The sequence below is a fragment of the Gambusia affinis genome, linkage group LG15 (assembly GCF_019740435.1).
Source record: "Gambusia affinis linkage group LG15, SWU_Gaff_1.0, whole genome shotgun sequence".
Taxonomy (NCBI): domain Eukaryota; kingdom Metazoa; phylum Chordata; class Actinopteri; order Cyprinodontiformes; family Poeciliidae; genus Gambusia; species Gambusia affinis.
The window spans coordinates 19,747,137-19,761,694 of record NC_057882.1 but is presented as its reverse complement, the minus strand read 5'-3'; the positions used below and the strand labels follow the sequence as shown (position 1 = coordinate 19,761,694).

At 40.9% G+C, this 14,558-nt stretch overlaps 1 protein-coding gene across 3 annotated transcripts in view; it reads left to right on the top strand.

The window, feature by feature from the left end:
• nova1 (NOVA alternative splicing regulator 1) overlaps window positions 1–14,558 on the top strand; it is a 34,543-nt gene that overhangs the window by 6,748 nt on the left and 13,237 nt on the right. For 2 of the 3 annotated variants that reach the window (XM_044141784.1, XM_044141782.1), the window contains exon 2: window positions 3,800–3,943. In XM_044141784.1, coding sequence (XP_043997719.1) covers window positions 3,800–3,943 — 144 coding nt within the window. Of the gene's footprint in view, window positions 1–52; window positions 1,345–3,799; window positions 3,944–14,558 lie in introns of all 3 variants that reach the window. The other variant, XM_044141783.1, reaches the window with a different exon arrangement.

The window sequence follows — 14,558 nt, the reverse complement described above, 5'->3', positions numbered from 1 at the left end:
TTATTTGTTTATTTATTTATTTAATTTTTTTTTTTTTTTTTTTTTTTTTGAGGGAAGGACACAGGTGCCCTTGCAGAGCGATGTGACGTGAGCGGACTGTGAATTTGCCAGGTGGCAGCGAAACAGAGAATAGGAGGAAGCGAAAGTAATGAGGAGACGGAGAGAAAAGAGGAGCCAGATAGACCCTGAGAGAAAGTGGAGTCTACAGGGAAGCTGAGGCTATATAGTGGAGCATCTCTCTGCTAGAATCTTCTGGAAGTGGCTTGTTTCATCAGCAATAAATAAATAAATAATAAAGGAAAAATTTTAGAGTTTGATCACATTGATCAACATCCAGGAGGGAGAGAGTTCATTGTGTGCAGGTTTCCTGAAATGCGCTGTTAAATGAAGCTGGACTCCCGTGTCCACTAACAGGTACTTGCACACAAGCACACTGCAGTTTTCAACACTCATTCGGTCACTTAAGATACCTCTCAGTGTAAGATTTATAGGCGTAGTGATTGGCTTCATCACCCCCCTCCACCATTCTGCGGCACTGCCATTTGCAATGGTTGATGAGCCCCTCCGCCCTCTCAAACATGGCCGTCTCAGGGATTGGGGGTGGGGGAAAAGAGGAAAGGAGGGTGGGTGGCGTAAAGCGCGCCGTCTCCGATCACTCCTCCTCCATCGTTTGGCTATGTTCTCCATGCACCTCTCTTGCCTCTACTGAAGGTCATTGTGCGAAGCTCCTCGTCCGGCGCTGCCATCCGCTCTTTCAGCCACTTCACCTTTGTCACTTTTCTCTGAAAAGAGTGAGTGAATGGACTGCCGTACTTTATAGTGCTGCGTCAAAAGAGGCGGAGTAGAGGAGAAAATTCAATTTTTTGGGGACCGGCGTCTGGGGGGGTGGGAACGTGACGTCCTGAGGAGAGGAGGCCGGCCATTGGCTGCGCCGGCTGCCAGTCCTGCGTGCTGCTGCAGACGGACAGGCCACTCGATGAATATGGATGAGAGCAGTGAAAAGGGTGATGCGGCAGGGAAGACCCCCCCCCCTTCAAACCGATGCAGGCTTGAACAATGCGTGCCGTCTTTCACTGAAAACACTCAGAGCCTGCATTAGCATTTTCTCAGACAATTGAGGCTCGGGCCAGCTGCAGGCATGGCTCGGATGCTGCGGTGAAATCTCTTTTTCTGCACCCCACTGATGAATAAGACCTCGGTGAAAAAAAAGGTCGACTGGCCGCATTCCTCAACACTATCGTTGCACCTATGCCTAGGCTAATGTCAGGAGCCCCTTTAGAGATTGCGCCCCGGCATTGATGGCGATCTGACAGAGGACTTGAGAAGCAGCAGATCTCAGAATGGGTAAGCTTCAAACTCTGATTGTCTGACTTGTTGAATTTATCCATCACGCTGCACCATGAGTACTTTCATACATCTTAAGGCGGATTTGTTCGTTGCGGCTCATTTTTGTTCCATCGTCCTTGCTCCCCCATCAGGAGCAGGTTGGTCCATTGAAATGCAGAAAGGGTACTTGGAAGGGTTGTGAGAAGGAGGGGAGGACGGTCACAAGGCATTTCCTTCTGACCCACCCCCCTTAAGTGACTTAACTAAACGCATTTGGCTCAGAGACCATGTCTCTCCTCCAAGCCATCCTTCCAGTACTGGAGGCAAAGGTTTGAACTAACACCCCACTGGCTCAACCTCCCAATGTGCCCCACTGCTCCCGTTCCCTGGCGACAGATTGCCATGTTTACTCTACCACATGACGCCATTAAAACCTGTTACTGTGATCTCAGACACTGGGATGGAATTAATTATTGACTAATGACACCAAACGTGGCTGTGAGGGTGACAAGAGGGGAATCTTAGCGGCTTTCTCCCCTGCTGGGTTCACTCCCGGCTGAAGATGAGCAGAAAGTTACGCAGTGGGTTTGGGCTCGTCTGGCAACAACAGGTCTCAGAATATTAGGATCCAGTAAAAAGAAATCATTCTGTGAAATGCTTTCCTACTGGCACGCTGTCGATTATCAGGCGGTAGATAGTTTAGGGGCTCAGGAGGTTTTTGGCGACGGCGTTATTTTATTTTTTCCATCAAGGTCATTTTGTGTTTCACGTTAAGGGAAAAGCAGAGAGCTGACTGCAACCCTGCACAAGATTCAGATATCCAGAAATGAGACGGAGAATAAAAAGCATTGAATCTGATAGAACACATCCGGTTTTCTTTTTCTACTTAAAAGATACGTCAGCTTTTATCCTCACTTGAAATATTCCGAAAATGTGGTGTTTTTTTTTAATTGTCAAATGTGTTAGTGAGTTTTAATAGATCCAAACTAAAAATTCTGCCACTAATAATGGCACCAAATATGTGGATGTTTGTCAGAGCAATTGGTTACGAGTGATGTTGAGCAAACTGAGCCTACGTCTGAATGGAACATGAGGGGCATATTAATGCAACAAGCGGAAGAGCTACCATGTGGGCTGTGAAATTCCCCTATGTCACAGTGCCATGTTCATTCACATCTCAATCTAATGAGTGTATTATCGAGGCAACAGGTTGGTCTCAGTCCACCTGCAGCCCCCCTCCCCACCGCCCCGTCCTCCGTGTCTTCAGCACGCAGGTCACATCCCCGCGTTCCATGTCCTCAACAAAGTACAAAACATGGTGACAGGCTGCGACAGCTGGCAGTCTGACAGCACACTTTAGAGAAAGGTAGAAGAACCGTGGCCAGAAAGGTTTTACGGCGCTTCGTAACATCCCTGCCCCGCTCTACTGACGTCACCCCTATTGGCAGTTGAGAGGGATCGAACATGACGTCATTGCATCCATATCAGCATGCAGAGAAGATTGTTTGTGTCCGTGCTTAAGTTCAAGTTTGCACCTGTGTCAAATGTTCACCGTGGCATCATAACGTTGTCAGGTCAATCAATAACGCACAGGCACAAGCACCAAATGTGGCTGATTGCTCCGTCGCAGTTTGCACTTGGTGGCATGAGGACTTTCTTGGTTTTGACTGATTTCTAAGTAGAACTGCAGAAAACGTAGCTCTACCAAGCTAAGAGGAGAAACGCATTCTGCTGCACAGTGACACTCTGTCAATCAGTGACTACTAAAAGCCACTTTAAACCACAAAAGCCCCTCCAAAATGGAGGAGATTTAAACCATTTTGGCTCTATACCCTTTGAACAAATCTGCAGGATTGCTTCCCATATGTTCTCCACACGTCGGTTAATTACAACGGATAATTCTTTGTGGCTATTCATGAGCTGCTTGGATGAAGAGTTGGATGTGATTGTGTTTTTTCCTGATAGTCTGCGTCTCTGGTTCTTTTTTTTTCCCCTTATGTTCTGACTTGTTTTGATTTTTGGCATTTGGTTCCAGCATGAAGCAGGATTACTTGACACCGAGCATTGACGGGTATTTATTCAGAGTGTTGCTAAAACTCCTTGAAAATGGTTAAAATTAGACCTCTGCAAACCGGAAAGGAGGTCATCATTTACTCTACATGAAAATCTGGGCCAGGACACAGAACATGCCTCCAATTGCTAATAGACTGTGAAAGCTACAAATATTCCTACCCAAAATACCTGAAAATGTTTCCTCTTCAGAAATATATTAGCAAAAATACATTACCAACCTTTCTCTTTGATCTATCTTAAACACATATTAATGCTATTATGTTTTTATAATTTATTTCTTTAATATTTTTCTTTTTGAGGTCATTCATATATATATATATATATATACACAGTGTATATGATGTGTAGTGCTGCTGTACATGATGTGGCCTTTTTCCCACTTTGTATGTCTTTCCCCCAGAGGAGGGTGAGTACTTCCTGAAGGTGCTGATCCCCAGCTATGCAGCCGGCTCTATAATTGGCAAGGGTGGCCAGACCATCGTACAACTGCAGAAAGAGACGGGTGCCACCATTAAGCTGTCCAAATCCAAAGACTTCTATCCTGGTAAGAAGGGACACTCACTCACTCAATCAGACTGACAAATCAGAACGGCTCATAAACATCATCAGGCAGCTGGGCAAGAGATGCTTTGGCAAAAAATGTTCTGTTTTTTTTTTTTTTATTCCCCCCGTTTAGCTTCTCAGAAATATTTTTTATCCTCACTGTGAACTCAAGCATCTCTGAGAATAAAACCGGATCTGGATGCGTTGCTTCTCCAAGGCACGTCTGCTCTCTACTAATCTGGTGTCAACTCAACGTGCTGGTGTCATTCCAAGAATTTGCAATTGCGATCTGACCTGATTGAACCTTGAAGCAAATATGTGTCGCTTTCAAAATGGTGGCTCTCTGAGCTACTGCGGTAACATTACCGGACCCACAGCAGAGGTTGGTTAATTTGACTTCTAATCAGCTGCTCAGGGGGAATCTGACAGGCCGCTTCATCCCACTCTCCTTCCTTCCACTGGTGACAGTTCGTCGCTGCGCCGGGGCGTTTTTCTAGCTTCTGAGCTAAATGAAGGAGAGGAAACTAATTGAAAGTCTGGAGCTGAGCTTCATTTCTCTCTCTCATTACATATTGATGTTTCTAACTTCTTCCAGCCACCGCTGTGTTGCGAAATCCTTCTGAGCTTTAACAGACATTATAGAGTAACAATAGCAGGCTTTAATGTAGCAAGCTGTCATTCTGAAAGATCTGACAAAGTTTGACTTGGTTGCCATATGGTGGTGACAGAAGAGATGCGCGTATGTTGCCCTCAGGTGAAATAACAGATATACCGACGCTATTTTGGTGTCATTTAGTAATCTGTTCTGGAAGAATAGGTAGAGAGGTGATTATTTCAGCTGAGCCAGTTGTTCAAACCTTCAGAAAAATTACAGCTTGCATGTAATTGCCATACTTGGAAAGGAGGAACGCAGATTTTTTGGCTAATGTTGCGAAAATGACATCTGGACTTTGCATGGTAAAAGATTCTCCAAGTATGATTACTTTAGATCAGGGCTGTCAGTCATTTTTATTTTGAGCCAAATCAAATATCTGGATGTTCTTAAAGAACCGGTTGTGCCACAATATATTGTTAAAACCAATTCAATTGTTAAAATATCAATAAATCTCTGTTCTTCCAGGAGTTTGTGAATTAAAAAAAAAAATTGTGTTTTTTTTGCAATTAAAATTACAGATTTTGTGGTGCCAATTTAGAAATGTTTGTAGGGAATTTTTATATTTGCACTAATGTATGATGTTAAAAGTAACATTTTATAACAGACAACATTTATGTTTTTGAGCGGTCAGAGCAGAGAACCCAGAAACTCTATGCTGGCTGGAATTTGAACCAGGCAGCCCCATGATAAATATTAGAACTATTTCACTTTTTCTTACTGCTGTTTATGAGGTAAAATAAAAATAACAAGCTAATATTGTTAGCTGACGTAGCTAATATTATTTAGCTGAGTTATCTATTTGTTTAACCAGTCAGCAGATATAAAATAGCATTGTTTTAGTAATAGTGATAGGTGGCAATTCTTTACTTTGCACACACTGACTGTGCATGTTTTTGTACATGTCTACAAATATTTTTAAGCTGCCATCTTTTTTTTATATTTTTCTATGTCAGGAAAAAATGGGGTATGACTGTTGTAAACGAATATCTTAGAAATCAAGTAATCTATCGATTATTCTTACGATTAATCGAGTAATCAATAAAAAAAAATTCTAAAATAAAAATATTAGTAAATCTGGCATAACAACAGTGTTTCTATTGGATATCAGTATCAGTCCAGTTTTTTATTTTTGAGCATCCCTAACAGTTCCTTTTCTGCAGTTTAGAAAACTAACCTGTAACCATAATATCTCACTTTCTATGTTAACCTGAAGCAATACAAAAGTCTGACATTATATTCAATTTAATAATAGAGGCAGACTCACAAAATGTCTATGATCCAGCTTTTAGTTTATGTGCACATCTTCAGTCAGTTTAATGGATGAATTCTCACCTTACCCCACACTTGTCAAGTTTTGGGTTTGAGAATACAGGAAATGTCGCCTAGAGTGGAGGTGGAGGGCAGGAAATAGACCAGGGGAAAGACGAACGTAAGCCTGGGAACCGGTAGACTAGGGGACGAAAGTAAGAACGGGGGGAGGTGGGAAACGGGATATTTACGGCACCTTCGTTCGTCACACTCAGGAACTCATCTATCAGCCATGTGTCGCCACAATGATTCCCTCCTCCTGTTTATTCAGACCTGGATGATATGAAATGTATTGTGCGGGTCATCCTTAAAGCTACGCTTACACTGTAACCATCAACTACTCAGCCGCCCGCCGTGTTCAGTCTATCCGCTCACCTGTATAAATACTCCTGCAGCGCTCTTCCCGCCATTCGCTTTCAACCAGCAGCTTCCGGGGGAGAAAAGCTGCCGTATTCCAGGCATTGCGCCAGTCATTTTAAGGATTCTTACTGGTCCCCCTTAAACAACAAAAACCTGGACATTATCCTGGATCAATAAAATCCCCATGCCGAACTTAAAAATTGGACGTTATGAAAACACTTAGCTTTCGTCAACAACTCAGAGGCGGAAGTCAGAGCTCTGCGCAACGCAAATAATGTCCCAGTCGAAACACGGTGCGCTAAATAATAAAACATAATTTAACGAAGCTTCGAGGCAGATACATTTTTCTCCAGGAATTTTAATAGTCAAAGTACTCGAATCATTCAAGGAATTGTTTCAGTCCTAGTGGATACCTTTATTGGCAATGTGCAGCAAGAGGTGGGCGAGGGACAGCATGGCATTGCTCTATGCTCCATGCAGCCAGAAAAAACTCTGTCTGGAGTATCATAAACCTTGGTCTGCCATCAGTTCAAGTAATGGGCCCTGATTTTATAAACTGAATCTGGAAGGCTGCACATGTTTGGAAGTTAGTCACATTACCTACCTCTTCGTTAGCCTGCAGGTGGTTGGATATTTTACAGACAGAATATGTTTGTTGCTAGCATGTGTTCAAGAACATTTTACAAGATGGAGTTGTGTCAGGAGTTGAAATATCAGCCAACCTGATTTTTCTTTAAATGAGGTAAAGCTTTGGAGATAGGAGCTGACAGCTCACCGCAACAAGTGGGGGAGGGGGAACACGTCCCACTGCTACACTCAACCAAAAACATTCATGTTCTACTCGAACAAAAACAAAATGTAAAACATAGTTTTTATTTAAAACAGAAATGAAACCATTGTTCCTTAGGTGGCGTTACCATTTGATTATTACTGATAACAGTGGTCTCTATAAATTTATTTAGATTTTGATACATCTAAATAACTACTGACTACTGAAGCTGATAGCTGTAATTAAGACCTGCTAAAATTAGACATACACACACAAATATTTTCCATAGTGACAGAATTATAACAAGCTGATGTTACAAGATAATTAATTGGGCTTCTCAGTGAGGCAGACAGCCTGCAGTCTGCAGCCTCATACATGTGTCTTCTACCTCACCAGGATTTTTTATGTATTTTGCAATCAGAAATATCTCAGAACTGTGTTTGCTGTTAAGAAGGGAGAAGTTCAGGAGCTGTCCTCCAGCCTGATGACTGGCAGTGAGCAGCAACTATATATATAACAAATATGACTTAAAACCTTTGACTTTGTAATTTAATGCCTTGAAATTGGGCTTCTGCCTCTTTAAAAACTCCTGCTCTGTCTGAAACTCCGCCTTCAAGGTGCCTTTTCAACATTGCTCCTCTATGAACCTTTAAAAAACTTTTTTACCAGCATTTCCCTGAGAAGTAGCTCATACAAAGAGCTCAGCAGATGCACATTTCCAGCAGATGTTTACTAATTGCTGCTGGCTAGTCTGAAGGAGCTGAGTGGGGGAATCAGGGAGGGATGCTCTGTGAGGCAAAAGATTGGAAGCTTAGAAATTGCAACTCCGAGGAGGAGCTGCATCTTGAAGGCAGCACTCTGTCCACCCAGGCATTTTGCTGTGGGAGATTAAGAGACTTCTCAAACATGCATGAAAGAATCAAAGCAACACTCCAGGTATGTTTTTGATTAGAGAATGACATTATAACATGACTTAAAGCTCAAAGAAATTTATTTTATATAATCAACCTTAATAATTTCACAGAAAGGTTGCAAATTTTATTTCAAAAGCTGCCTGATAATCCCCACAAAAGTCTAGACCTGGCTGCCGTTGTGCACTTCTCCCCTAAAATAATAGTCCCCGTTTGGATATGCAGAGGTGTACGCATTTATTTTACCAAAGAGTATCACTCAAATATGGCAATAGGAGAACGTTGCACATGCAGCTCAGTGACCCCTGTCAGTGTGGAGGTCAGCGCCGATACATCTTACCGTCCAAACACCAAACGCTTGATTCATAGAGGAGCCTGCCGCTTTGTCCTTCATGCTTCAGAGGAGGTTTGCAAGCCGGCTGCAAATAACAGGTGCTACACGTCTCTCTGCTTATTAGGTCCAGATGTTCTCCGTAGAACCAATGCAAGCAAATAATCCTTATATTGTTGTAGACATTTTATAAACTATAGGTACATTTAGAAAGCAAGATTGGTGCTTAAACTAAGAAATAAACAGTTGTAATTTGTTAGCATGCTCAAAAATGAACTATTTATTCAGGTGATAATCCAGATGTTTTCATATTTTGAATTTGCTACTGCTTTTGGGTCACAAAGGCAGAAAAACACTGTTTCCCAGAATGCAATCTGAGTTATAAATGACTGCACTGAGCCTCTATAGTAGGAATGGGCTGATGTGAGATTCTTATCATATGATATAAAGCAGAAAAGCAGCAATTATTCCCATTAAAAACAAATAGCACATTGATTATTACATTAAAAATAAGACTATGCTTTAAATTTAATAAACATTCTGGAACCTTAGTAAATATGTTGTTGTGATAGAGGCAGACCTGTTCAATACATTAGAATATTTTTGAAAAGTCTATTTATTTTAGGAGCTTTATTACTCAGTGAAACACATAGATTAATTACACCCAGATGGATGTTTGACAGCCCTTATTTTTGTTTGTAATAATAATTTTTTACTTACAGCTAATAATAAACAAGAGTTTATATTACACTGGACCTTTAAATAAAAACATTTTTAATAGAAATGTGGACTTAATAAAAAGTATGTTTAATGCCTGTTTGAAGGATATTATTTTCAAGAGGTACTTTTAATCTGACAAATCGGTCTCATCAGAATGTTGAATCTAATTTACTGAACACGACTCACTTAATTTCCACTATTTGTGTCCATAATAATGCACAAACAAAGTAATTTGTCTGTATTGGAAGCAAGGGAAAACTGTAGCTGCATCCTTTCAGAGAGCTGACTGGCAGTGTACAGTATCATGATTTTAGCTGTGACACTTTCTCTTTCATTTCTCTAAAATGACTTTTTACTGTCGGAACAATAGAAAATGATATACATTGGCCCATCCCCACTGCGTAGTAACATTTGCAGGGAAAGAATATAACAGTACATGTTGGATTAAGAAAAAACATAGAACATAATTTAGATCTGGCCTGTTCTTTCAGAAATGTGTGTTATCTCTTCCACTGAACTGCAGCAAGGAATTACTGAGGGGAGGACAGGAAGGGCATGTGCTTGCAAATATTTTTCTAAAAATTTATCTTCCACCCTGTTTCTGCTAGCCATGATGAAGGGCGCTGCGCGCATGGGAGGATAGCTGTGTTTGAGGGAAAGCTCTGCAGATACCGAACACATAAAACGAGTCATATGTATCTTTATTTCTCACTTTAAACCATGAATGTGTTCATAGACCACCACCTGCTTGCCACCATCCCCCCCAACTCATTATTGTGATGAGTGAGAAGAGGAGTTCAGGGAGAGGGTGCTGGCAGGAATTTGATTGGGTGGTTACTCTGGCCCACACAAGTAAAACGAAGCAGCTGCTCTTGTACAGTAAAGCCCCGCTTTGTGGAAGTCGGTGCAGCCGAAACTTCTTTTTGTTTCAAGTATCGACAGATTGAAAGGTCTGTGATGACAAAGCAATACAAATTTAAGAGTTTAAAGGATTGTTAAAGGGATAGTTCTGGGTTTTTAAAATAAGTTTCTGTTAAAGTGTTAGAATCTTACTCGCAACCGATAGCTCTCTTTGTTTTGTATAAATACAGATTACTTGGAGGCTAAAGCCAAAGCCCAGTCAAAGAGTGACCAAGAACAAGAGAGACCAACACTCAGTTTACATCAATATGCAACATTTAAGAAAAATACATGGTTCAGGTATTTTTAAAGGTGAATTTGAATGCAACAGAATATTAACTAATACAAGAGAATCCCACAAACACATTTCCTTCACCATTATCCGATTTATTTATTTTTTATTGATTTTTTAAAAAGTGCATCAAAATACATCTTAACAGATTGGACAGTGTGAGAGTTCTGTCTTTATCAGTCCGTCACCTCAATGCATTCATTTCAATTCATTAATTAGTTAGTTTTAAATTAATCATATTCAGTTTTAATATGCAAAAGTTCATGCCAGAACCTTTCTATTTGTGCGTTTCTGGTACATCCTGTTAATCTGACGTACAAGCGACATCCGCAAACAATAGCGACGCACAACGAAGTAGCGATCTGATGGGATGCTGGAAAAAACTATTGTTTTGTGCAAGTTGTGCTAAAACCAGTGAGCCCACCAGCAAAGCTCTTCAAGCCCAAAATAGTATCTCGATGCTAAACGTGTTGCAGCAGCACAGACGTCCCCAATGCTAATGTCAGCGTCCACGTTTTTAAATAAGGGTTTTTTCAAAGAATTTGTCAATGAATGAGCAGAGATTCCAGAAAACCCTGATTGAATAGCACTTTCCACCAATCTGATAGTTGAATAACCTAAATAACAGATTAAGAACATTTAATATCTTTGTTGTGGAGCTCACATAAGTATTAACTCAATAACTGAGCAACAAAAAAGAATTTTTGAATTGAAAATGTTGCTTATTTTGTTGATATATATGTTTTTTTCTTAAAATATGTTTGAGTTAATAACAAAACATTATAACAATGTTCCACCGAGTTCATACCGCAGACAAATCACACTCATGACAGCAGACCAAACCAATCAAGGGTCAGTAAGCAATGCAGCCATTTTGTCCTGACATCTCTCTGTGACGGCTCACAGTTAGCTTCCCACCCTCCTTACATCGCCCAGCCGCCTGGCAGAAGAAATCAAACCTGAATTGAATGTCATAATGGGGAAGTGTACAACTGGGTCCTGCAGTTGCTGAGATGGATGAGTGGACAGAGTGAAGGGAGTGGATGATGCATGATTGCAGGAGAGTAAGGGGACAAGGGGCAGGCCCAGAAATAGCCTCTCCCAGCTGTATTCAAACTGCTCGAACACACGCCAAGTTTCCTCTTTCCTCCTTGCCGATCATTGTTGTGCTTAGATTTGGTTCCTGGTAGTTAGGAGAGTTTGGGCCAAGTGCGATGATGTCATGCTTCATTTTTTATTGTTTTCCTTTTTTGTCTTTTTTCTACATGGTTTCTCTCTGCAGCTAACTGCTGATTTTGATTTCTTCTCATTCTCTGGCTTGAGCTCATGTTCTCTGGTGCATTGTTGAGTTGCTAGAGATATGATAAACATGACACACTACGCATTCACCCACTTGCACTTTGCGTTTTGCTCATGCAGGCGCCTACACACACCTACTAACACACATGCGCATATTTAAGTAGCTGCAAAAAGGTGGGAGTTCTCCGTTTGGACTTAAACTTAGAAACAAAACTTCGGCCTTTTGCCTTCTGCAGCTTGCCACCAGCCAAATACATGCACACACTGTTTGCAGCATAACACTGTTGGAATGTCATAAAAACACTAAATTAAACAGTGAAGTTCTGTGAAAGAAAACAGAGTAAAAGAAAAGCTATTTAGAAATGTCAGCAAGCACAGATACAAGGGCTTTTCCAAACGCTTCATGTCTCGATGCTGACTTCAGGGCAGTATCCCTTCGAAGATGACATCATGGGTGGGATTGTCAACAGACTGAAACTCGAGCTTTTACTTCCCCACATTTGTCTGGGCCTCTCTGGTGAATCACTGCTCAACTTTGATCTGAAACAGTTATGTTGTTGCATCGTTCTATTGTTCATCTGATATATGCTAACATCTTGTTGAAGATCTTACTATTAACTGTCTGCTGACCTGGCGTATGAGCCTGATGCTGTACATAGCACGGCAACAACCACTGGTATTTCTTTAGTTCTTGATATTTGTAAAGGTCTGCTGATTGCAGCAACCCTACACCAATGTTTCTGAAATAATAATTGACAGAATATTAATATCACATATTAACTCTTGTATTTGCATAGCAACAGGCAGGTTAAATAACCAGAAATTGACTACTTCTATATTTAGCCTTTTCAATGACGCCATCCTGTAGAACTTTTTTTTCTCCCCCTACAAAGCCTCAAAGGCAAGAAGTATAATTTTTTTTAATGGTGCAGCTATTTCCCATAAGTGTGAGGTAAATCAATAAATTATTAGTTGGCTTTTACTATAACAGTGACTTCCAAGAAAGATAATTGAATCTTTAATTGCAATAATTTGCACGACTATTAATTGTCTACTAAAAATGATATGATTGTGACAAGCTTAAGCAGAGGCAGCTGTAATCCTCTGGGAAATTATTCAGCTTCGACCTGAAGACGTTATAACAGAACATTTCTGAAAAGCTCTTGTTCTGTGTTCCAAGTCAGAAACATTAACTCACATAGCATTCAGAAGTAGTTCAGGCAAAAACAAAAACGGTAGTATTCTTGCAGTAGAGATGCATCAGAGATCTGTGGCCGATTTCTGATCCCTGTTTTTGTCCAAATTTGACCTGCTGGTGTCTATTTAACTCATTAACAGCAGTCAACATGCTTTTAAACTAGCCCTCCTGCCACAAGAGGTCACTGATTATTTATACAAGGCGCTTCAAACACAACAGTGTTTAAAGCTCACACACAACAGTAACTCCCCCCCCCCCACTGTGTGTGGGGGGAGGAGTTACTGTTGTGTTTAATTCATTTAAAACTAGGGCATTATGATTTGAAGTTTTTAAATGTAAGCATGTTGTATAAGCAATTAGCACAGTGGGCATATTCTACTGTCACTAACGTCAGTCTCTATGGGTATTCCCAATGGAACCTACATTCCTACCTTACCTCTGAGTTTTCCAGAAGGCTGACAGAACTCCCTCCATGTTTCACATCATAAAAGAAAGCAGCTCTGCTCTAAAATTTTCAGCCTTTCTTGGATCTCCTCCAGGCTAACTCATCTTTTGCAAATTCAATGGAATCTCCAAGAACTGGAACGAATTGATGACTTGACATCATGTGGAAGACAGCTGTCTTCTGTACCTGAAAAAGTCAGGTACAAAATGACCAAAACTACAAAGATATAAAATGGCGAAGGGATGATAAGCCGTCAAAGTCTGGCTCTCTGTTGTAGCAGTCTGAAAGAGCAGCTACCGACAAGGGTTGGTAGGAAGAACAGCTTCATTTAAGTGAGTTTACATAACTGAATGAACAGTTTGCTGCACTGCATAGCTTGCTGTGGAGATGTTTTAATTGCTTTATGCTTAGACCAAACATGTAGAAGGTAGAAGGTTTTGCACAGTGATAACTGAGTGACAGATGAGCTACATGGAGCTTCACCAGACAACCAGAAGCTTATCTTTATTACAGAAAGTTGCTTTTGCGCTTTCCTCTGTCTATCATGAAATATACAGGATCTGGAAATGGTGTGTTTATAAGACAAAAAGGTCTTGAAAGGAAAAATTCAAGACCTGGAGAGGAGAGACTGCTGCTACTAGTGATGCTAGCAGCCCTAATAGCGCTAATCACTAATAAAGTTATTTTATTATGTCTTTGGCTTTGTTGTTGGAGTCTTACACCTCTGTGGTGTGGTGCCATTTTCTGAAGTTTGTTGTGCCTGTAAGAAGCAAAGCGCAGAACAGGAGGCTGGTTTTTTGCACTTCTTAACCAGACATTATTATTATCTGTCCTGGAGGATCAAAGTCCTCCAAAGTGGAACTTTGACAATTTCCTTACCATTTATGGAGGAAAACGTTTGACATAAAGCAAATCCCTCTGTGCTTTAGAGACCTATTTTACTAGACCACATGACAGCAAATGTTCACTATGAGCATGCTATTATATGGTTGATTTTCATACAAGGTCACACGGATTGTGCGAACCTCTGGCTGGGATGTGATGTAATCCACAACTGTTTCTGGTTAGCTTTGTGAAAATGGAAGATTACAATAAGGCCTCACGTTTTGAAGTGACTGCTTACATTTCACAGACATCCCGTATGGCAACAATGTGACATGATAAATATATTCAGCTTTGACATTTGCAATAAAAATGTTTCAGCTCAGTTTGTAGCGGGGATAATATCATCGGAAAGCTGCTGATGCGTTGACAGTAATTATGGGGGTATTCTATGTGTAGCAGTGTGAACAGTCCTAATAAATCAAGCAAAGCTCATTCTGTGCTAGATTTTCATCTCGGAAACTGTCTGCTAGCTGCCTGAGAAGTGCTGGAACTTTTGCACTTTGTTATCAAGATGGAGAACGTGAGAGGCTCCGGTCTTGTGAG